The sequence below is a fragment of the Diadema antillarum genome, unplaced genomic scaffold (genome assembly GCF_040938485.1).
Source record: "Diadema antillarum isolate AM-2024a unplaced genomic scaffold, OU_Dant_1.0 scf00000029, whole genome shotgun sequence".
NCBI classification, from domain to species: Eukaryota; Metazoa; Echinodermata; class Echinoidea; order Diadematoida; family Diadematidae; genus Diadema; species Diadema antillarum.
Genome location: NW_027270918.1, coordinates 6,512,500 through 6,538,219, shown reverse-complemented (window position 1 = coordinate 6,538,219; position 25,720 = coordinate 6,512,500). Strand labels below are relative to the sequence as shown.

At 39.0% G+C, this 25,720-nt stretch overlaps 1 protein-coding gene across 1 annotated transcript in view; it reads right to left on the bottom strand.

Annotated features, from left to right (window-relative positions):
• The window catches only part of LOC139737370 (1-phosphatidylinositol 4,5-bisphosphate phosphodiesterase beta-3-like), a 172,294-nt gene that overhangs the window by 100,316 nt on the left and 46,258 nt on the right, over positions 1–25,720 (bottom strand). The window contains exons 4-6 of the mRNA XM_071648050.1: positions 25,561–25,629; positions 15,730–15,870; positions 1,216–1,295 (exon numbers count right to left, since the gene is read on the bottom strand). Of these exons, the coding sequence (XP_071504151.1) occupies positions 1,216–1,295; positions 15,730–15,870; positions 25,561–25,629 (290 nt within the window). The remainder of the gene's footprint in view (positions 1–1,215; positions 1,296–15,729; positions 15,871–25,560; positions 25,630–25,720) is intronic.

Sequence of the window (25,720 nt, the reverse complement as noted above, 5' to 3'; positions counted from 1 at the left end):
GAACTCGTTCGGCGGGGACAAATAATGCATACGGAACATATTTCGTGGATTCCCCCCCCCCCCCCCCCCCCCCCCCCCCCCGCTTCAACAGTCACTAATTTTGAGCTGCATTTTCACACCTAGATTATGTTGGAACCACATGCTGGCTTCGCACCAATCTAACAGCAATGGGAAGGCCTAAAATATCTGTGACCTCAAATACATAACTTCAGTCTCTGACATAAGATAAAAACATGTGAGGCCACATCACCAGGTAGTAACATGTTTTGCGCTGAGCATACAGCCATTCTAGATTGCCATTCAGCAGTGTATTCCATTAGCTCTTCATGTATAAGGCTGACGTGGCAGCAATTACCGTTAACCTTTTCCTGATGAATGCCGATATTGAGGTAAATCATCCACATAATTGAACTTACAGCCAATAGATCATGATCGCTTGGAATGACTGGGATAGCGCTGTGGGGACCATTGTAAGGAAGTATCTGATTACAATGAGCTTGTCAGTAATTAGCTAATTACATTGATTGTTATCACGGTGCAAATAGCTCCATCTAATGTGCCGAGGATAACAGTATGTGTTCCATGCAACAGCGCCTATCATCACAGTAATGAGGTGGCCCTTGAAGAAAGTTTTGTTGCCCTGCTTCAGAAAATATAACTTAACTGAGAATTAAAACAAAAACAAAACAAAAAAAAAAATCAATGCATTTCTGAGAGATTTGCAATGATTGTATTTTGCCTTTCTTCCCTGTATACTGTCTGGGTGTTCTACATTTGAATGATAATGATAATAGTAAGAAAAAGAAGAAGAAGAAAAAGAAAAATTCAAAAATGATAATGATAATGCATTCTTTAAATGGTAAGTCAAGTGTTCTCTCATTTTGCTATAGAGACAAAAGTTGTGTGGAATTCTCTTTATGTTTCCATTAGGTTGTTGTCCTATTGTGACATCAGACATTGTTGCAGCCTTCCCATCCATTCATCCAGTGACATGGATTAACCAAAACTTTAGAAAAATATCTACTTATAAATGGACCTTCCAATTTTTGTCAAATTTCACTCTTACATGGATGTATCTTCTTGCATCTGGTGTATCTACAGATATGTTTGGGGAGTAAATTTGCCCTTTTGGAGGGGCGCAATAATTGCTTCTTTGTTTTAATGCGACCACTTTTGAAGGGTAAACTTGTGTCGAGGGCAGCTCAGTCGACTTACATTTTCTCGAGAAGCTTGGCGAGAGATGGGTTTTGGGAAGACCGATGGTATGCCAGCTTCAACAGGTTTTCACACCATTCCTGCAGATGGCAGAGAGAGAATCAAAAAATAAAACAAAGACATGAATTTTTCATGGCAGAAACTTCTTTGTAGATTTCATACACGTCACTCAAAGGTCATCTCTTGACCATGGGCATACATCAAAGACACACCAAATGCTGACAGTAAACTCCCAAAACACACCATCTGGGAGAAACACCGTACGATTTCTCGGCAGACCCGGAGCAGACTGTGTCTCCGGCACTACATCATCTGAATAAAACATTATCAGTGATACCCCTAAGATATAGTTGCCAAACTCCAGATGACATTTTATCACTTTGCTTGACATTCTTCCCACTTATATCTCTCTCTTTTCTTTTTAAATTTCAAAAAAAAAAATCCATGCAGAGATGCTTGCAATGTATGCAAAAGTCATGATTTTTTTTCTTTCTTTTTTTGGCCCTCTAGGGTTTCAGGAATTGGACACATTTCTACACACAGTTTCCAGGCACCGGTAGTTCATCTCGTACCTGGAGGGAGGAGTGGTCCAGAGGACGCTTTATCAGCAATTTGCTTCGCTGACAGAATGCAAATAAATGCACACACAAGTGGAGGAAGGAAAAATTCTCGATGTCCCTGTAAAGCATACAGGGTGGCGCAACAGAGGCATGTATTCACAAAGAGATTTATTGGTAACATTTCGCGTCTGCAAGCATGGACACACGATGTGTTTTCAAACAAGGAACTATTGTGGTTTTTTTTAATTCTCTGTCACGTTATACAATCAATGCTTGCTTTGTATCTATTTCTCTAGTTGATAGTTAAGCTGGATGTGTATGATTAGGACGTACGCATGTTTGCTTGCTGTGATTTGATTTTTAGTTGCAGTGATTCTACATCTCCTCAAGACTTCCTTGCACCGGTAACAAGATATAAAGGGGCTTTGACACGGTACCCCAAGTTAACCATGAGGTGACGGCAAACACAAATTTGATTAGACTGAAGGTCCTTTCAAACCGACACCGACGGCCATCGCGTAAAGTGATAATGATCCATCTGTAGCGTCCTACTTACAGCGCTACAGGTGCAGTAGTGTGTGTGTGTGTATGCATCCTGATGTCGTGGTGGAGTAAATCCATTTACATCACGGCAAGACTGCGGTCTATGTGGTGTGTGTGTGTGTGTGTGTGTGTGTGTGTGTGTGTGTGTGTGTGTGTGCGTGAGAGAGGAGCTGCAGAGGAGCCCCAGGAACTTTATGAAGATGGGAGGGAAGAATTGGGGAGGACGCGGACGGTGACAGAAAGGGGTGTGCAGGTTTGCGTGTGTGAGTCTTAAGGTAAGTTCGAGATGACGGGTTACGTGGGAGTGAACGGGAACAGGTTGAACAGGTGGAAGGTGGAGGGTGGAGGCAGAGAGAGGGGCGTAAGTATGTATCCAAAGGACGGCAGTGTTTGGGAGGTACATGCACAAGTGTGTGTAAAGGTATACCAAATGTATTTGTTCTGTGGGTGTGTGTTGTGTGTGTTTTGATCTGTGTTCAATGAGGGGTCATAGGCAGGAAGGGGTTGGGTGAGGATGAGATAGCAATCGAGCTTTAATATCGAAGGATGACAATGGGACAGGTGTGTTCACATGTGTCCAGTGAGCTTCATTTCATTTCATCTGAGAAAATGGCTGGATAGCCCATGTTCAGCTGCAACAGCTTGTCTTCCATTGTTAAAGGAGGATGATGAAAAAGATGTCTACATGTGTCCATGTGTGTATATACAGCATTCAAAGCAGGAAAGAGTAGTCTCTGAGATAGACAACAGATGCAGTAGAAATAACTTAAGATGAAAGATGTTGTGTAAAATACAACAGTCATAGCAAGATGCTGCCAAGAGTTTATTTATGTCTGTTTTTAGATGCTTTACAATGGGCATGATTGTAAAAACATATCTGCTATAAACAAATTTCCCCTCTCCCAAGAGTCTTTTATACAGATCTGAGCAAATTGACAGTGACTCAGCAATCATTTTGATTACAATCAACACAACAACTTATGCCGACATATATTTAAACATTTAATTCTCACTTGGAAAGAGCTCACTTGATTCCTAGTTGACAATCTGTATATGGATATTGATATCCACATGTATTTGTCAGATCAACTTCTGGAAAAAAAAAAATTCAATGAAATGATGCTCTTGGCACCCTACTTGTTTCAGCCAGCATAAAAAGATACATGTACATAGGAAAATTTAAGCAGAGCGTCTAAAGATAGGAAAACAAGAACATTATACATGGTTTGACACATTACTTTCACATCCAAAAATAAAAGCAAAACATATGCATGATTGACACACTGCTTTCATATCCAAAAATAAAAGCAATACATGATACTTTTGAGGACACAAGAAACAAACAACTGACATCAGGCTACTTAACACATGGCACAGTCCTTAGTCTATCACTGCGGCACATGTATGTCCAGGGTAATAAGATATTGAGACTTTGCAGGTGTACACACATCCTTCTGGAACGCCAACAGTTCTAATTTCATTTTCACTTTCTCCGCACCATTGACAAGATATTACAATGCCAGAAATTAGACCACCATCACTTCCCCGCCATGACACTCGCTATTACCATGGCAACCAAGAACACTGATAATGGGTCTCCCAGACCAGACCAGAGAAAGTGAAAGGACAAGAGAAGGAAACCTCCAAGAGAAAAGGCCTCGGTGTCTTTTCAGTATTACAAGGGCACACACACACATTCTTTCTATCTCTTCATTCTCTGTACTTGTCCTTTTTTGCATCTACCTACTTAAAATTGAAAAGGATTTTTCATCCACTAAATCATTTCTCTCCCACTCACTCTCTCTACGCCCTCTCATATATTCCCCAACTCTCTCATTTTCTATCTCTATCTCTATCTCTATCTCTATCTCTATCTCTATCTCTATCTCTATCTCTATCTCTATCTCTATCTCAGATCTCTCACTTTGTCTTTACATCTCTTTCAGTTCCCATCCTCCATTTCACCATGATGAATATCATGCATTTGTGTCATTTCAGTGTTTCTTGTACTTTTTTCTTTGTTTTTTGTGTCATATCAAAGAGTCATATCAGGTGTAAAAGGCATTAAGTCATAAAGAACAATCTTTGACCTCCCAACTTGGGATGCTGAAAGGGTAAATCAGGCAGAAACGGGAAGGAAGGAATGATAAAAGAATAGGCAAACTGGAAAATGTCCATAAAAGGAAAATAATCAAGAAGAATCGATAGATGAAAAGAAAGGGAAAGAACTACACTGACATTCAGAAGGAATGAGATTAAAGGGATGGTATAGTTGTGGTTGAGATGGGAATTCAGCTCTTTGCATTTTGCGGGATGATTACAAAACCACTTGTGAAATATTATAGAGCAGGCAATTCTAAGAGGAATTCAAATTTTATTTGATGAAAATTGGTTTTGAAATGGCTGAGATATCCAAAAGCAAAGGAAAGCAAAGGAAACCTAATAAAAGGAGGGTCCCACCTTTCACTAGGATTGCTTTGTTTTGGATACTTCAGCCATTTCAAAACCGATTTTCATCAAATAAACATTGAGATCCTCTTAGAATTGTATGCTCTTTCATATTTCATAAGAGGTTTCTCATTATCTCTCACACAAGAAAGCTGAAAACCTGAAGCTGGCCATCTCAATCAAAACTAAACCATCCCTTTAAAAGGATGGACAAACAAGGAAATATCAGAAGAAAAAGAAGGAAATGGAAAGAGAAAAGGAGGGGGAAAGATAGGCTAGACAGTGAGCAAAGATGAGGTGATGAAATAAGACAGTTAGCAGACAGTATTGAAGAGAGCCCTGCAGACCGATGCAGGCCCCCTGTGCTACCTTTTCTGAGGGCATTCACCCCGTTGGTTACCGTGGCAGCGGAATAAATGCATCACTCAGCGGAGGGCTCCCCTTTGAGTGGTTGGCAATTTGAGAAGGCGGGCTATCGGTCCCCTATAATCTGGATTGAGGTGGCTGACGCGTGAGTAATAGCATCTACTGACGATATCTTTCTCGTCCTCGCCAACCATCGCACCAACGGTGATGGTTACCTCACCGTTCAAATGTGTGTTCATCACTACTTCCGCATACATTACAGGCAGCACATTTCATTTGCATACATACGCTCAGATGATTCCATAATGTGGGCGTGTTGCTGACAATTGAATTTCTGATATTGGGGACTTCCAAAACTAGCCATACAGTAATGATTTCATTCCAGTGCATTTCTTTGTGTGTCACAAATATTCAATTCAGGAAAGCAAATGAAATGTTAATAAAATGACCAAAGATCACTATCATTGTTGCATAAATGTATACATGATACTTGAGTATATTTGGTGTTATGTTGATCAGTAATAACAATGTGGATGTTTGACAACACACTGATAAAGTTAGAAGCTCTTTCTTCAATGAGGCATACAGTAACAACTGAAAGATCATACAGTATGTATTCAAGGAGGCACTTATTCATAGCATAAGAACAGTAGAAAAATATATGGGTATACACACAACTAGAAAACATTGCGCTGCAACATATACTGCACATATGCAGACATTTTCTTTTATTAGAATATCAGTCATCACAGTCTACATCATATATCCTATCCTATCTTATCAAATCTTCCAATGAGAAATAGAAATAGTTTCAACCATTCCAATTCCCAGCACATCCATATAGCTAACCCACAAACCATTATAATACCATCTGTTACATGATAGTTACATATAAATGACTCTGCAAATGTTGTATGTGTGTGTGCATGTGTTCTAATCACTGGGTTTTCCTGTCTGCTACATTATGTCACATGAGAATGATAAGGGCGATAAGTTGTCACTAAACTCATGGTGTTGGAGGCAACTTAACGCCCTTCTCATTCTCAGCCAACATTTGTTGATTTCCTTCTGTGCAAGGCTTGAATTGAGTTTGGTGTAACAGGTCTATTAACATAAACAAAGTAAGCCCAGTTTGTTTGTTTTTTATCTGAGGCCATTACCTCAAAATTTTCTTCAACTGGAATTCATTACATCAGAACTTTCTATGGCAGTTGCTTCCCTACACTAAAAGGGATAGTACAGTTTCAGTTGAGATGGGGCTTCAGGTTTTCAATGTTTTTTTTATGATTATCTTTTTTTTTTTAGATGAGAAACCTCTTATGAAATATGAAAGAGCATATAATTCTAATATGAGGAATTCAAATTTTTTTATGATAATTGGTATGAAATGGATAAGATGTCTAAAACAAAGCAATCCTAATTAAAGGTGGGGCCCGCCTTTTATTAGAATTACTTTGAATTACTTTGTTTTTTATATCTCAGCCATTTCAAAACTGATTTTCATTGAATAAATTCTGAATTCCCTTTTAGAATCGGATGCTCTTTAATCTTTCATAGAGTGATTTTTAAATAACTCGCAAAAAGTTAAAAGCTGACTCCACACCTCTACTAATACTATACCATCTCTTCAACCTTTGAAATTGCTACTCATCCTGTGACGTGGATTCCATTTTTGAAAGAGGAGTCACCTCAGGCAAGCACGAAGGTCTGTACCTCATGACTGATAAGTCCACATCCGCTGTAGATGAACCGCTGCTGGGTCGAGGGTTCGGCAAATAACAGATTGGAGCACCCTCGATGGTCACTCATGACATATCACAAAGTAAGGTGGGCTCTTCAGAGGTCATGTCAGATGCTCACAATGTAGTAGTAGTAGTAGTAGCAGGAGTAGTAGTTGTATAATGTGGTAGAAGTACTAGTACTAGTAGAAGTAGTAGTAGAATGTAGTAGTACTAGTAGTAATAGCAGCAGTAGTAGTAGTAGTAAAATGTACCAGTAGTAGTAGTATTATAATGTAGTCGTAGTAGCAGTAGTAGTAGTATAATGTAGTAGTAGTAGTAGTAGTAGTAGTAGAATATACTGGTAGCAGTAGTAGTAATAATAGTAGTAGTAGTAGTAGTAGAATGTACTGGTAGGAGTAGTATAATGTAGTAGTAGTAGCAGTAGTAGTAGTAGTAGTAGTAGTAATAGTGGTAGTGGTGATAGTGGTGGTAAAAGTAGCATTAGTAGTAGCAGTAGAATAAAAGTAGTGGTACAAAGGGTAGAAGTAGGAGTAGAGGTCAGAAAAAATCCAGTTGAGCGCAAGGACAGAACTTAGAGGAGACAAATGAATCCCAGGGCATTGGATGCAGACACCACTCAATGGCAATCATCTTTATGTGGAGCAGAATCTCTGGTAGATATATTTCTATGAACAGTTACTATCGGCAGAACTTGAGACATTCTCAGCTTTTCTTCTTGGCGGATTTGCATTGCACAAGGGGTTCAAAAGATGCTTTCTGTTAATTTACCATATAGTTCTTTTTACAAAGCAGCCACTTGATGGACTGAAATACAATCAAAAGGTCTCATGTTCTTCTATACATCAAATCAGTAAATACAAAATATCAAATCAATTCTAGCTGCACCCTGCATTTTCATATTACATTGTAACATGAATGCCAAAATCTAATAATTCATTATGTGATAGTAATGTTATACATTATATATAGTAATGTACATTTATGTGTACTTCTTCATCATGCCTGCATGTTAACGTAAATACAACAAAACATAGTTCTCAGAAGGGTTCAAAATTCATCAATTGGAATTTGCAGGAAGTACATTGAAAGAGTCACCAAGAAATTAACCTGGCTGACACGATTTGCCAAGATGATGAGTTGTTTGGGAGTATTTTGAGATGCTCCAAGTGTCCTCCCCCAAGAAGAGCCTTCCCCGTTCTGCAGCAGGTAGGTAGAATGTTGTGTAATTATCGATCACGGCCTAGCAATCACGTTTCAAAAACAAGCTTGCATAAAAAAAATCAATGGCTGCCGCCACGGCCCGATTTGGATGATCATCTATAATCAATTTTTAAACATTAGATAGCAACCACAATTGGACCTGCTCTGACATTGCAATACTGTCAGCGTAACCTTTTGGCTAATATTTTGCATTTTTGTGAATAACCAACTGAAATTGTATTATCACATTATTATTTCACACATATCATATGCACACATTCATATACATTTTAGAGCAAAAATATGACAGTGTTTTATTCACAGGCATATGAGAACTATTTTTTACCTTAAATTTCTTTCCTAACTCTCAGCTCTTGAATGACATTTCAAATTCCAAGTCAACATAAGAGATGCTTCCTGCCACTTTAACTATAAACTAACATTCATCTAATATGTTCATACATGTCCAATCAATATTCCTACCAGAATCTGTTACAATTACATATTTCAGACTTTTGAATATGGATAGCATTACTTGCAAATGATTATAACTGGTCCAAGGTGTTAGAAACATTTACAATTCTTGTCCTAATCATGCTTTTCTGGAATATAAAAAAAAAGTGATTTAATTTTGCACTTTGAAGTAATGTTCTCTATGACATGATATATGTGTTAATGTTTGTTGTAATTAACTAAGCTTCGTGGGACAACAAATCATACGTGTTGCAGCATTTGATGGCTGGTGTGAACACCAAAACATCCTGAATGGGCTCAAAGCAAATCCACACCGCTCATGGCTGCTGATTGCACGCGCCAACCACGCCTCGAGCTGTTTGACTAACAGCAGGAAATAATGTGGTCACGAGCTTGTATGCCTGGGCCACGCTTTCATCGCACCACCAACACAGAACACCTGTAACATCATCCCCATCTGAGACGTGCTGCTCAAACACAAGTCGCCATGGTGACCTCGGTTACCATGCTTACAACATCTGAGAGGCAGTCACAAAGAAGAGCAAAGAGCCTCATTGTGTCACTTGTACAAAAGCAAAGAGATTTTTTGTTGTTGTATTGCATCTAAATGGAAGCACATGAATTGCCAACAAATTTGTAAGGTGTGAAACTTTGCACATCTCTCGTGTTTTGGTGCGACAAAAGTGACATTACCCACACCTGTTCATGTGCATCCAGATCAAATATACAGCTCTGTAGCACATGCATGGTGTTTAGTGCATTAAAGAGGCTGGACAGAACATCTGAATAATGAATAACAACAGATTTCATGTACTCCCCGAAGATTGGACAAATTCTTAATGCAAGTTCTCAGAAATTCCTCTTGCCGACCCTTTCAAAGTAATCAAGAATGAATTCCAAGGAATTATCATGGCGACAAATAGAAGCAAAAAAAGAAAGAAAAGAAAAAGGCTGGTACCATTAATTCTACGAAGTCATCGTGTTGACTAATAATATAACTTTGTCACACGAAATAACCACCACCTGTTTTGGTAAATGAATAACCCATGCCAGGCGGTACGGTGTCAATTAGATTGCATCGAAAATGAGGGATGCCTGCAAAGTGTGGACACTGATGTACCATCACGTTTGGGTGGGGTGAGTTTAATGGGCAAGTGAGACACCATTTAAATCGCCGAGCCACTAATAATTCTGAGTGTGACACAATATTTCACATTAGCAGAGCAATTCAGAAATCTATGTGTCTTTACAGGAAAAAAAGAGCAAATCATTGCTTCTCTTTAAAGGATACATAGAAGAGTTTGATGCAAATATGATTTAACTCCATTCCTGCTAATTTGAGATATTTGCAGTTGTACGATTAAAGCTGCTACAAGAGGAAGAATATGCAGTATGGGATATGTAATAGGAAAATATGGGATATTTTCCATCATGACTTCAAAAATATTCCATGTTATGTCACAAGTGAGGTTATCACTGGAAATATTCTATTTTGCTATATCTGATGATGGACTTACTTTAAAATTTTTAGAAATGGTACTTACTCCATTTTGCAATCAAACTCTTCAGATAATAACTCTGTCATGGCATGCATATTTGAGCAGTATTAACAAGAAATCCATATAAATGTAAAGGTGTGAAAGGTGCATTATATCATGTATGTATTTTTTTTTTAATCCTCCCAATGCTAGTATATTGCATATTCCACTTGAGACTACAATTGCTCTAGTCTATATCAAACCTTCAGCATGCCAAAGGGAAGGGGGAGGGGTGATTACTGGGTAGTTTTTGCCACTGAGGTAAAACCAAATACTGGAAGAGTCATCACAAGTTTCCCATCACAAGTTTCCCATCAACTCTCACGAGACTCCACTTGTCTGGAACGCTCTCAACCTTAATCAGCTCTGTCTTCATTTACTTCAAGGATAGTTCTTTCTGGGCAGGCCCGAAGCAGCGGCTATGATTAATTCATTTTCGAAACTAATCACTTCTCTGAGAGTGCGTATTAAAAAATGGGATCAGTTGATTAGGTTTCTTATGAAATTCTTGTCTTGGCATTTACAAGTGGAACTGGACAGCTGCACAAGAATTTTATAGCTGGACTGATTTTGCTCAAGTCACATACAATACAGACTGTACACTGAAAACACGCACAATGTCATTTTGAAACCAACAAAATAAATAAAAAAAATATACAATTGTACCAACCACAGACATGATTAGCCTTCATGAGAATATTAGGGGACTGAGGTTGGAAAATACAGAAAAGAAGATGAAACATTCATCTTTTTGAGGGATTTGTAGATTTTGATAAGACTCCCCCATGAGTAGAGTGTCATAGTAATGAATAGAATAGCTCCCACTCAGTGCTTGTCCAGACAGCATCAGGACACCGAGTAGATATAACGTCTAGTTTGCACACCCTATACCTGTCCTTTTTAACCCTTCACTGGCTGGGCATGGGCTGGGATAAGCTCTGATGGCGTTGAATGAGCTCTTTCCATATCCACTCCAATGACCTTTTGACTTGGTTAAAAAACTTGGCGAAAAAAAAGTCACTTGAGAAATGAAGGATGAGTGGGCATCCAATTTCAATCTAAAGTGTCAATTTTCTCCCTTCACAGAGGAAGTTATTTCCCTTGAAAGCAAGTCTTGCATCAGAGGCAGGAGAGGGGTTACAAAGTTGTGAGCTTCCTGCCAAATCACACAAATAGGGGTTTGTCTGTCGACTATGCATTCCAAGTCGCACAGTCCAATCAAGCCAAAAATAAAAAATAAATAATAATAATATCTCTGGCATATGCCGCTACAGATTGTTTTCAGACAGTCTCTATTACAAGAATCTAGCCCTCCATAACAAACTGGAGAAAATGATGTTACGTGTTGAATTGGATATGTTTGAAAACAACTTGATGCATGTAAGATGATCGAATGTGACTTGCATGTAGATGCTCTTTTATCTTAATTATAACCATTCTATTCAACACTCATGAAAATAACTCAGGTAGAATGGAACAAACAATGTTTTTTTAATTCACCAGGTTTGGCGCTTTAATCAAATTTCTCGCCAAAAATAAGTAACGCTCACTGAGCATCAACACTTCATACACTTTGTATATCCAATGGTTGGTCATTTCCAGTGGCATATAGAAGCAACACTATTTCACTTCATGCTTTCTTCTTGAGATGAGAGAAGTTTTCCCTTCATTCACAAAATGTAATTAAAGACTTTGACTATTTTATGATGGAAGATCACTCATTATATATTAAAACTGTCCATGACAGCGCATATATGTAATCTGTTTAGTTTAAAGCTGTCATCTCTTCTTACTTTATTGATCTATTTCATTTTGTCAGATTACAGTTCAAAATTTGTCCTTTTCAAAGATGACCTACTTTAGACAAATATATCAATCTACAGTGGATTAGCCTGCCTTACTGAGCAGAGTAGCAGAAATCATCTTAATACTTTGATTATCTTTAATTTTTAATGCTTTCTTTCTGTGCAGCACATGAAATATGGGAATATGTAACTGTTTGAGATTGTTAGCAATTTAAATTTCATTTAATAAATAAAGCAGCTAATTTTGTTTCTTTTTTAGGTCAAGCTCAGTTACAGAACATTTCCGCCAATATTGGCTCTTTCCTGACATATAATCTAAAGTCATGACATATTGTGGACAAAATGTGAACTTGAAAGCAGCAAAATATCTCAGCAAAAATTATACTTATATCTCATGAAGAAATTTATGAGATAATCATTTTTGCCCAGCTATGTTATAACTTGTGAAAAATACATAAAAATATGCCTCCAAAACCATATTATGAAATATACATTATGTGGTTGTTTGCATTTCATGACCACTGGAAACTGAAAAAAAAAACAATTTCAACTGAAATGAGCATTGAGCCATCAAATTATATCACTTCTTGCTGTTAAACTTCTTGCAAATTTGGTAATAAATGGTGATGCCTTACTTAATATCTCTAGCTGAACTCCGGAAGTACTTGGAAAAGGGGCTGTTAATACTAGTAGTGATTGCGTAGCTCACACATTTCAAAAGGGATAAAAATATGCCTTATACCACGACTTTGCTATCCATTTGCTTTCCGTGGGTATGCTGCCATAAATTCTGTCATTTCATTTATTGCTTTTGACGGGTGAAGTGGAGAAATGCATGATAAGTTTCCATGACAACGGCAGCAGCCTTGCACAAAGGAACACTGACTACCAGGTCAGCAAATCAATACTGCTAGATTGCTAGTCCTTTCTGCAATACATATGAAGTATTGCCTTTATTGGGAAACACAAGTTTTTATATGTATCTAAATACACGTATATTCATTGTACAGACACACATATATACGTAGATACATACATAGATAGACTGATAGATTAAAATACACCAAGAGACTCTTATCACCTATGTGTATGAGAATGTGAAGGTAGTGTGACATTTGTTCATAAGAATTCATATAGAAGAAACAAAATCCACAAGCAGTACCATGCATGAGAAGACTGTCGAAACAAAACTCGAAGAATAGTTCTGTAAAACAAATATTGTTGCATTTAGATCCCTGCATGCCCATGTAAATATCACAAGGGAATATCGGTGGTCATTCTAGGCACAGAAGCTCTGTGCAGGTAACTCAATAAATCAGAGTTTCTGCATCCATTCTGCCTGGAACATGTCAAAATCTGGAAGGGAAAAAAAAACCTTTGTCGCAGCGTTAGTTCCACAAACTGATGGTCGACCGGCAGAGAGGTCTCGCGAGATTGCTAATGGGATAAGGGGAGTCTGCTCCACCACAAGTGTTCTAATTAGCCGTCTCAACAATACCGCCAGTGACGTCAGACACAATCAGAAGGGGAGAGACGGGGGCCGCGGCGATTCTGGCTGCCGCCGACGGAAGCAGGAGACGAGAGCTGCTTGAGCGTAAGCGACAACTGCAATGAAACAAATTAACGACGATCGGCTTCTGTTACGCGCTATTCCTTGAAACGATATCGGCTCTTCCGTGAATTGCGCAGTCAGATCGTAAACACACCACGTACCTTGCATGGAAATACAGGAATGTAATACTACCAGATTGTGTACCTAAAAGCAGCACCATATCAATCTCTTTCTAATGTTAAGCCTAATGTTACTGGTAGACAGTACGGGAATCCCCCTAACAAGATCACTAGCTCATCAAGAGGTTGCTAACTGATATAGTAAAATGTCTGATTTAACTGCGTTTAAATACTTATGACACACTAAAATTCCAGGCGCTATATCCCACGTAAATTAAAACCTTGCCCAAACTTATCACGGATCCGTATCAGGACGCTGGGGACATCTTCTTGTTATTGGAGCCCTTTTTCCTTCTAATGCAAATAGATCGATTACTGTATATCAGAAGGGAAAAACCTCATCACATAAACAGGAGAACACATGCTGTCAACCCTGAGACTGTCAGAAACAAGCAATGAAAATCACCTGGCCATGAAGAAGGAAAACTTTGATAACTTCCAAGACACCAGGGTAGGTATTCGACGATTACACAAACATCGTCTTTGATGAATACACAAAATGATGTAACCACTATCCTCCTTGTAAGCATTGATAATGCAAACTTTCAGGTCCTACAACACATCCATCCCTCTTTTCCTCCAACAACAGAAGAAAGCAGTAGGAAATGCTGGAGCATCCTGGTGGTGAAAATGGCAGCAACAGTATGAACACACAACACTGGCAGCAACATCAGGCAGGTGTTTCATGAAGAATTTAAGTCGAACTTAAAATCTAAGATTTACTAAAAACGATGGTATGCTGTGTTTGTGTCTTCAATGTTCCTCAACTTACTATAAGTAAAATGCAGATTTTGGAGACTTTTTTTATGTAGCCATTGATAATACAAGATAAAATGAATAACAACGGAATTATTCTGTAAACATTAATGATAATTAGAAGTGGGTGGTGATTAGGCTAATAAAATTGAACAGGGAAACCAGTGGCACACGATAATTTTTAGTCAATCTTAAATCTTAAGTTTGATTTAAATTTTTCGTGAAACACCCCCAGGTAACCCAAAGCTGCGCTCATCATCTGCACACCATGAATATTCTCTAGCTCTGTCACTCCAAGGGGTCGATGCTAGTATCTGACAGCCACTGACACAAAATCTTTGAAGGTTTCCGTGGAGGTAGAACATTTGGCAGTAGAAAGCTAACGGTGAATGATCATTCTCTTGGAACACAGTGAGAATATGCTTACCACAACATCGGGAATGGGTAGGCCCTTTTCAGGGCCACATACACTATTGTAGATGCCCAAGGAGGAATATGTGGTGCACTGTTAAAAGCCTTCTACCACTGATACAAAAGTCACCATTCTTGATTCAGTGTCTCTTCTTCATGCATTGCCTTTCTGCCACAGTCCCTCTGCAATTGTTTTTATGTCTTCAGACTCCTTAACTTAATCAGCTACTGTAAAAGTGGTTTCTTTCGCATACAGAAACTTTCGCGGTTTCCATCGGTGCCAACTTTTTCGCGTGTGTTTAAATTCGCAGTCGGTAATGATAGCGTTGTAACAAGCGACAAGTTCAAAACATTTTCGCGTGATGTTAAATTCGCGGTTTAACCTCAAAGCGCGAAAAGCGCGAAAATAAAACCACCACGAAAGAAGTACACTCCTCATTGCCACTGATTTGGAATGCAAGAGAACATTGAAAAGACAAACAAAACCAGAAGAAAACACAACAGCACTGACAAAGAAAAAAGTACACAGACAATGCCACTATAAGTAGTAGTGATAATGAAAATGAGAGTAATAGTGGTAGTAGCAGTAATAGAAACGGTAGTAGTAGAGGTAGAGGTAATAATAGTAGTAGCATAAGTAATGGTAGCAGAAGTAATTTGATATGTCATTGGTTGAAAAAATAGAAGTATTATGCCTATTACCAATGACAATAGTCATCTCAACAGTCATTATTCCAGGAGAAATGGTAGTCATGATAGGTGTCACTTTTATTACCGGTGGTTGCAAAGCTGTCTAACACCATCATTACACTTTTGTTGACCCGTTGAAGACTACTATAGGTAGCCAATTTTGCTGTGGCATGCATTTCCCATCCACACCTGCCCAAGTATACTCAGGACTAGTTTTCAATGGATTAATGAAGTGAGCCCGACCCCTTACCTGGGCTATTTTGTCGGACGTGGCACAGAAGTTGACAAGGTTGAGGTTGACCATGTCGGATCCGTAGACCACTGTGACAGTCTTATTCTCCAGCGTGACATCCTTGGTTCCGAAGTCACACAACTCTCTGAGTTTGGCATCCTAAGTGGGGGGGGGGGGGGGGGGGAGAATTGAGAGAAAGGAGGAGGAAGAGGACAAAAATATACATTAAGACAGAATTGTTAGAGACAACGAGATGGGACTTAAAGTGACTGGTGTTGTGCATGGACACTATTTTATCAGGTTAACTAATACTGTATGCACATTACACTTTGCGGTGCTTTCATTTTCACAAATTATGTGAGTCATCCAATACTGCTTAATGTACGACAAGCACATTGCAATATCATCGCCAAGGTGGGGAAAATGTTACAGGTATAGTACTCTTTTTTTTCTTCAAAACAGATACAACAGTAATTCTTTAATACTCACTCAACCAATGTGGTTTGCGATAGTGGATTCAATTACAGTGTACTTGCAAAATTGTCTTACAAGTCCCAATTCATGACATAGACTATCATTAGATATGACACCATTACAATAACAGTACATATCATCCAGTCATCTTTCCCTGACTTTCCAACTATCTCTCCCTATGCTACAATGTATGATGATTCTGTCATGTCTGTTCTTTTTCATATATACCAAGTATCTTTATCTGCTCCACTCTCTCATCTCTCTCTCTCTCTCTCTCTCTCCCTTTAATCACTGCCACTTCCTCATCCTTAGCAATTTATTTATATATTTCCTTCTTTCTCATCCTCTCTTTCTCAAATATAACTCTCATCACTTCATAAAATAACTGAGTGTGTTGCCCACTTCACAATGGACGATTGGCAGATTGATTAACGGCATGAAAGCTGTATGTACAGAAATCACCATGTGATATGCAACATACTGCCCTGTGGTTTCTATCAATTAACATGGTGACATGTATTTCAGGATCTTTTTTTCTTTAAACATGAGGAATTCCATATCAGTCTGAAAGAGAAATTAGCAAACGCTACATGCTGTCTCTTGGTTTTCTTTGATATTTCAGCACTGTGGTACGTCTAAAATCTTTTGTAATATTGTGACACCACATACGCTGTAAATGTCTCTTGATATAATGCATGTTGTGATTCCATCATTTGAGTCTGTTAATATTCTTATTCCTTTTCCATACCTTTCCATTACGAAAACTCTTCTTTTGCCCCTAGTATCATGTTGTGCTACTACGTCTTAGAGCATTATTTACGATTATAAAATGGGTTCAAGAATGTAGCCAATTGGAAGCGCTGAAATGAGTCACGTGTGCCTGCATTAATTTCTCACTCATATTCACGGCCTGACGTCACAATGTTTACACTAGCAGTGCGCACTCAATCAGTTGTTACCAGTACGTCGCGCGCTACTATACGCGCTGTCAATCCTGTAAACAACTTCTAGTTCGGGCTGCCGGCCGGCCTTTCTTGTGTGCATAACATGTGAGTGGCGTACATATACTCTTATATGTACAGTACTTATATGTGCGGGATTTCCGAGTGCGACGTGTGTAAATGTTTGGGACGAACATCTTCGGACATCGTTTCTTGAGCGAGTGCTACATGTAGCTGACTGGTATTGACCCACAAAGGTAAGTGAAAAATGCTGTTTGAGTGTTAGTTTTCGACCCATTTTATAAAACAAATGATGCACAGGATTATTTCGTGGCGTTAGTGGAGATGCAGCTCACTCTCGGTATTTACAATGTAGTGCAACATGCACTCGGCTTCGCCTCGTGCATGTTTCACAATTGTAAATACCCTCGTGTGCGCTACATCTTCCACTAACGCACTCTATCCTGTGCATCATTTGTATATTATTACACTCATCTAATAGAAAGCCAACTCGTTGAAAATTAGGGTGCATTTATCAACTCACTTCTGGCACAGAATTAAGGTTTCCAAACAAGTTTCAGGGAGTTTGGGAGAGACAACAAATGCAAAGCTGTTTTGATTATGGGGTTAGAAACATGCTTCTGAAATGCCAAAAAAAAAGTGTAACTACAACTGTATTTGATCCAGAAACACGTTTCTTTAGAGTTGATAAATGTAAAGTCCTTTTGAAATGCATTTGTAGCTCGGACTTGCCAATGCCAACCACTGCCAGCTACACATCTCCGCTCCTCAGGTCAAACTGCGCAATGGAGCCGTGCAGTGACAAGGCTTTCAAATCGACTCACAACAGAGTTGATCAAAATGCATCTACTCCAGAAACGCAATCTGAAAGGTGCTAGCAAATGCGTTATGATAGTGGGTATTGAAACATGTTTCAAACATGGGAGAGTTGATAAATGCAGCCTCAGACATATTGTTCAATAAAACAAAAGGAGTACACTCTTGCTACAAATTGTACCTTGACCCTAGCATCATTCACACTCAGGAGTTGAATTTATGTACTGTAAAACAAGGAATTTTCGCGTGCATTTTAATTTCGCGAATTTCGCGAGCGCCAAAATTCACGAAATTAAAATGCACGCGAAAGCTTTTGTCTACACTACATGCATTGAATGCCAGTAGCAATTCGCGAAAATTTCATGCCACGAAAAAGGCTGTCGGCTCCAATTCGCGAAAATTTCATGCCGCGAATATATCATGTTTTACAGTAATCTACTTTATTTACCACCATTCACACCAGCAAAAACACAATCCCTCGGCCACAAATGAAGCACTTTGAATCTCCAGACTGCAACAAGTGGGCATCATGGGATTGCAAAAAAAAAAAATTATGTGGGTTTTTTTTGCGTGCTATTCACACATGCCGCACAGAGCAAATTATCACAAGAGTTCCTGAAACCAACCCAAGCTGCACCTGTTTTTGCATCACAATGTGTATTATGGGAATCACTGAACTTTTTTTTTGTATCCACACACAAGAACTAATGGTTCTTCGGTCAAGCTGCAAAAATCAATTTTCAAAAACCATTAATTTCAGGTGTGCGTGAATGGCACTATTGAATCTACAATGATTGCTTTAGTATAAGGGCTTTTGAAAAACTACCATTGTGTTTTCACTGTTCTCATGAATGCAAAACTTGTTACTGTGAGATAGGCGAACATTAATTCAAGACTTACTTGACGTCCAATGTCCAGTATTCATATTATCAGCATCTGTTGATCAGTGTTACGGATGTTCATGAAGGCATTCATGAAGCAGAATACCTTCACAATCCTCAAACCCTTCATGCTGAGCAGATATCATTGTAAAAGTGCATGAGCCATAATCCGACAGAGAGCAAGTCTTCTGCCCTTCAAAAAAAAAAAGAGTACAGTCGGGGGAAAAAAAAATGTATTATGCTGGTGTTTAAATCGTTAATCCTCTTGTGCTTATTAGGTGCTTAATGGTATTTACCTTGGCACTAGCCTTTCGAGTGCTTGTGGATTTGATGCCATTAGCTCATACAATTCAAAATGATACGGATTATGATCCCTGATATGTACGACAAATGTTGAAGTCCTTTCAGATCCCAACAGGGACTGTATTAAGTTCAGAGGACTTATGAGCTCATTTCTACCATGTCTCCACCATCCAGATATATCCACCCCACAACAAAGAGCTGAGCACATCCATGATGGCAGGGGAGTAACAACTGATATTGGTTAAGCGTCAGCTCATCAGTCAACAGGCGATGATTTAATTACACCAACCACGAGGCAGGGCATAATTTGTAGCTGTAAAAGCAATCACCTCAAGAGTGGTTGTCAAACGGGGCCCGTCATGTAATATCGGTTTGATTGCTGGCAAGTGTCGGTTTCTGGCTGCCAGAATCAATGTTGTGTCATTACCAGGACCCTTCTTTTGGGAGCTCACTAAATTCTACAAATTCGAATATATACAAATTCGTGTCTGATGTTTGACATGTAATATCAAAATAGTGATGATGGCCATTTCCACAGTAAAGTATTTCCCATCTTTGTGTTATTACCAAGTATATACCCCAATTAGAGTCCCCCTTGACCCAGAGAACCTCTGGAGGACAAGCCAGACATACCCCATTAGTAGAGCTGAGGTAACCCAGTGAAGGGTGAGAGATCCCCTTTAGAGTTCCTGGTTTGAAGTCAGCATACATTTCTATGGAAACCAGCGAACGTGCATTTCTCCATGAGAGAGGTGGACAGTTTTAGCACACACATACTTGTACCTGCAGCTTTAAAACCCGTTGAGGACGAGTCCCGAGTATACTCGGGCAGGTGTCTATGGGAAAGTATGGGAAATGCATGTTGTAGCAAAAAATCTGTCCATCCTTAAACAGGTTAATCTCGAAATATATGGTGTCTACAGTAGTACCAGATGATTTGCTTCTTTGAAATACAAGGTGCTTAGTGCACAAGATCTGTTGTTTTAAGCAGTAATGAACCAAAGTCTGTTCAAGACATATCCACATTTGTTTGTCAAATCAAAGATTACCAATTGTATTAGTATTCTTTGTTTGTTATTTGATGTCAGAGTTTTCATAATTAAAGCTCTCTGCTTACTTGATTCTCCCAAGACAGTTCAAAATGTAGAATATTCAAATATGATATCCAAGTATGTCAGCCACGAGTGCTAGAATGCAATTCTGTTCATTGATTTGACTTTCACAGACCTACAAGTAAGATTAGCATCAATGTCTGTACTGAGTTTAGAAAGTGAAAATAATTATATACACAGCAAGCATTTCATAGATCAAAATTTGACATCAGTCACAAGCAATCATAACACATCTATTATAAGCTAATTGAAAAATGTCTGAGATGCTGAAAGATATCTCAATTATGTTCTCAGTGCCAGTTATGACATTTATGAAGTTTTTTGCACTTTGTTATTGAGGGTTCACGTGAGTCATTGGGTTAATAATAACATGTCAACATTGAAATGACAATTAACGAACATATCGAAACTTGCCATGACAGATTCACCTCCATGTCACCATTGAGTGATGAGATTTAGATCTCCAAGTCAAATATTTGGTGGTTCTGAGATTGAAGAGGCAATTCTGATCTCTCAGCATCTCACTTTCAATCAATCAAGTTCGCTGCGATACGAGAACGAAGTTATCATTATTGCAAGTTTCCTTTCATTTCCTGCTCCTGGTACTGTTGTTTTCAACAAGGAGCATGTCACAAATAATTCATACACAGCAAATTACATTCTAGGTCATCTTTGTTCGACTACATTTTCTATTCTCATTTTGTCTTAACAGGATGTGTTTCCCTCTGTTTGGTTTGATGCTTTTGTTTGTACTGTTTAAATCATTTGTTATGGGGCCAACAAAGTGGTCTACGCAGAGGGTAATAAGAAATGAAAATGGAATCATACACAGAAATTTTGTACGAGCATATCTGCACAAATTACGACAATTACAGTATACATGAACAGAAGAGTATAATTTGAGAGCTTCAATATTAGTTCAAGATTTAATTGTCATGCGACACTGCAGTACGAAAGGGAAAGCTAGGTTTAGAAGTGCACAAAATATGCAAACTTCTGACCTTTGACAACTTTGCCAGCATCACGATCTCAGTGGTAATTGATAACTTCAAAATGGTCAATTACATGATCTATGCATACCTAACAGTGCATACCAACACAGATGAGTTGTACAGTTCTAGATATACAATGTACTTGTATGCATCCCTGTTGTCCTTGTTTCATGTGAGCCAATCATCTTTAATAAAAAATGTACATGAAAGAGTGAATTATATCATACTATGTTTTGTAACACATTTTCATTCTGAAAAAGGCAGTTTCCATGGCTAATCTTAATTAGTGTTAATGTGTTTTTGTTCTTGTTTCATATACTGTAAAAGTGGAAATTTTCGCGGTGTTGAAATTTTCGCGCATTTCGCGCAACCAGAAGCTAGCGCGAAAATAAAAGCACGCGAATATTTTTGCTTGCCATATGTTCCTGTGCGTGATGTCTTGATTCCGCGGAATTAAAAACACGCGTAACTCTTCTTACCCGGCGAAGCGCGAAAAATTAGTCGCGCGAAAATATCCACTTTTACAGTAATTTCTAATGTTTCTTGTATAATATGGACCACTCAAGACAAATTAGCACCATCATAGTGTTGACACATACTGAGAACAGGCTAGCTGTATCCTACTTTAAACTGGATTTCATTCATTTTCCTTACATTCTTATTATATAAGAAATTTGAACATTCATTCACTGATCTCTAAACTAGCAGGTTATAAATAACTACCAAAAGTTACTGCATGTATAAATAGAACTTGCACATCTTGTAATATCTACATGTATGTACTACCACAAAATTAATACACTATGTTAGTCAACAGCATGCTACACTGTAGCTTTCTTGGATGAGGTCTAGACAATACAATTCAAGTCTATCCTTACAATCATATAAGCTAACCCTTACAGCAATATCCCCATCCTGTTTTGCAATGAGAAAAAAAAGCTGATACAAACTCTACAAGAGACCCGCGGGTCACGCGCTCACCTGAGTATCACAATTTCACCTTCCATGCATTCTTGCATACTCTTACCTGAGAACATTGGAAATTTTAGGTCTGCATATGGATCCCCCCCCCCCCCCCCCTCAACTCGGGGGGAGGCAGCCCTGGATCTGCAATTAACAAACTTGGAACTAAAGTCATCATGTACAAACTCATGATATTAACTTTGCTTTATCATTTCTGGTTCTAAAGCAGAAGATTTTAAATATTCCTTTAAAATGTGGGGGGTGGGGTGGGGGGGGGGGGTGGGCCCCCTAGGGGCCCCCCAAGAGGGACATGGTGCCCATTTGAAGGAATTGAGATTCTATCCCCCTAGGGATGCTACCTGCTAAGTTTGGTCAAAATTCATCATGAGGTTTTCAAGAAGAAGATGAACATGTACAATTCAGACTCCATTACAACTGTAGGACTTCTTCCCATCCCTCTCCTGGATCCCAAGGGGGGGGGGGGGGGGGGGGGCACCCCTGATTCCACCATGAACAAACTTGAAACTATGTGTGTCATCAATGTACTAACTCATAGTATCATCCAAGCCCTATCACTTCTGGTTCTAGAGAAGATTATTAAAGTTTCCTTAATTTTAGGGGGTTTGGGCCCCCTGGGGACCCCCCAGGTAGGCCATAGTGCCCATTTGAACAAATTGAGATCATATCCCCCTAGGGATGCTAACTACCAAGTTTGGTGAAAATCAGACATGGCGATCTCAAAGTGAAGATGAAAATGTACAATTTAGGCCCCATTAGGACCCCTCCCCACCCCCCTCCCCTGGGTCCCAAGGGGGGCACCCCTGATTCCCCCATGAACAAACTTGAAACTACAGTCTTCAATGTACTTACTCATAGTATCAATTAAGCCCTATCACTTCTGGTTCTAGAGAAGAAGATTTTTAAAGATTCCTTAATTTTAGGGTGTTTGGGCCCCCCTGGGGCCCCCCCAGGTGGGCCATGGTGCCCATTTGAACAAATTGAGATCCTATCCCCCTAGGGATGCTACCTGCCAAGTTTGGTGAAAATCGGTCATGGGGTTCTCAAGAAGAAGATGAAAATGTAAAAAGTTTACGCACGACGGACGACGGACGACGGACGACGGATGACGCACGACGGACGACGCACGACACACGACGCACGACGGACGCCGGACGAAGAGCGATCGCAATAGCTCACTTGAGCCCTCGGCTCAGGTGAGCTAATAATCCCAAAAGCATTACTGTCAGGGAAGCATCACTTCTAATGCATGAATTAAAGGACAAGTTCACCTTCATTAACATAAGGATTAAGAGAATGCAGCACTATTAGTATAGAACACATCAGTGAAAGTTTGAGGAAAATTGGACAATCGATGCAAAAGTTATGAATTTTTAAGACTTTTGTGTTGGGATCGCTGGATGAGGAGACTACTAAGGCTCGTGATGTCATATGAGTACAACAGTATAAAGAAAATGACTTGTAAAGAAAAGTCAACATATTTTAACTTTTTTCGCATAATAAAAGAGAACTTGACTTGCCTCTTTCTAAAGGCAATGGGAATAATATTACCCATAACATATGCCAGTAACGAGTCAAGGGAATGTGTACTTTTTTCAAAAGATGAAATTTTGTGAAATTCTCTTTATATTTTCCTTATATTGTTGTACGCATGTGACATCATACACTGCAGTAGTCTTCTCATCCAGCGGTGACTACACAAAAACTTCAAAAATTCATAACTTTTGAACGGATTGTAGGATTTTCCTCAAACTTTCAATGATGTGTTCTATTAATATTGCTACATTCTCTCAATCCTTATGTTAATGAAGGTGAACTTGTCCTTTAAGGAGCAAACTAGTCTTACAATGCCGGGATTAAAGGAAAAATGATGCAAGATTTGTTGTTTTTTCAGACTGTTCTATATATCAACTGCCATGCTGACAAAAAGCGAATTCTACTCTGATCATGAACACTTCCATCAGTAACTACAAACAGATGTGCACATTAGGAAAAGCACAGACTAAAGTACCGTATGCCAGTGATTGAAGAGAACAAAAATCTATAATACTCCATGCTGAAGTACGACTTAAAATGAACTAATACTTCACGGCCTTAAAATGATTTACTCATTAAAAGGCCATCCCTCAATGAAATTAATAAACATTCCCAGTGAAAAAGTAAAAAAAAAGAATACAAATGAATGAATGGCTAACAGTCACTGTATGTGTAACATTTCAATTACATCAATCAATTGCAAGTACATACACTGTACGCATCCTGGAAGCTGTAAGTCTCTTTCATTGCTGCCTGCTATTATTGCCAGTCACTACCGGAGGGACTTTTCCCCCCAAATGGGTCTGGGTGTGCATTACATACCAATATGACATTCTTTGCGCATTTCAACTGTGTATGCTGAATGCCAAGCCCCTGGTTCACAATGCCTGAAAATATTTACAATGTCCCAAACAATTTGCAGAGGAATGTTATCACGTACATTGCAGCAACGAGAGTTACAATGACAACAACAACAACAAAAAAATACCTGAAATTCTCCCTAGACTCCCTAGAACTGTGAGATAAACGTGATTTCAACCGTATTTTTGCGGAAAAGTCTGTTTGTTTGTTTGTTTGTTTGTTTTTTCTTTTCCATCTGAGAATCTGAGAAGTGCTGGATAGCCCATATTCAGCTGCCCTAGCTGGTCTTCCATGGGGTCCAGTTGGATGTGGGGTGGGACCACTTCACCGGGTTAGACACCCTGCTCTTTGTGTTGAATGAAGTAGGATCTTCTATGTGCATGAGTTTCTCTCACACAAGGGACCTCCATTTTATGTCCTATCCAAGGGACAGAGTGTTTTGCCTCTTACTAGAGGGGATAGTATGGTTACACACAACATTGCTCAGTGGGACACGGAAATCAAGCCCAGGTCCTTTGGATCTGAAGGCTGACTCGCTATTGACTGCAAGGGATTCCGTAAAGGGGGGGAGCGCAACAAATATTTTTGGTGCCACTTCCGGATTTCATTGGCTGACAAGCGAAAAAAAAAAAAAAAAAAAAGACTTCAGCGCAATTCTTTTCTTTAACAAATTAAAGGGGGCTCACAGGCCTTCTTTAATTCTTTTTTTATTTCTTTAATTCTTTTAAAAAGATTAAAGGGGGTGCTCACATCAAACTAAACCTAAAACCATATCCCAACCCAAACCCTAACCCCTTGGAGAGAAAAAAAAAGAGCAATTATCTCAGGAGCAAATGTCATGTCACCACAATGCACACACTGAAACATCTTCTCTTCCGCTTTGATATCAGTTGCTCTCACTGACACCCAAAAAAAAAAAAAAAACCCTCACCTTTGGTGTGTTTGCATATCTCCCTGTCCTCGTGTCTCTCAGTTGCGTCAATTCCAGGCAGTCCACATCCTGGAAGAAAACCACAAAATGGCACCAAAATGTTAGTGAAAATTGCATTTAGGTCACGACAGTATGATCCACCAAGTGGGGGAGGGCTATA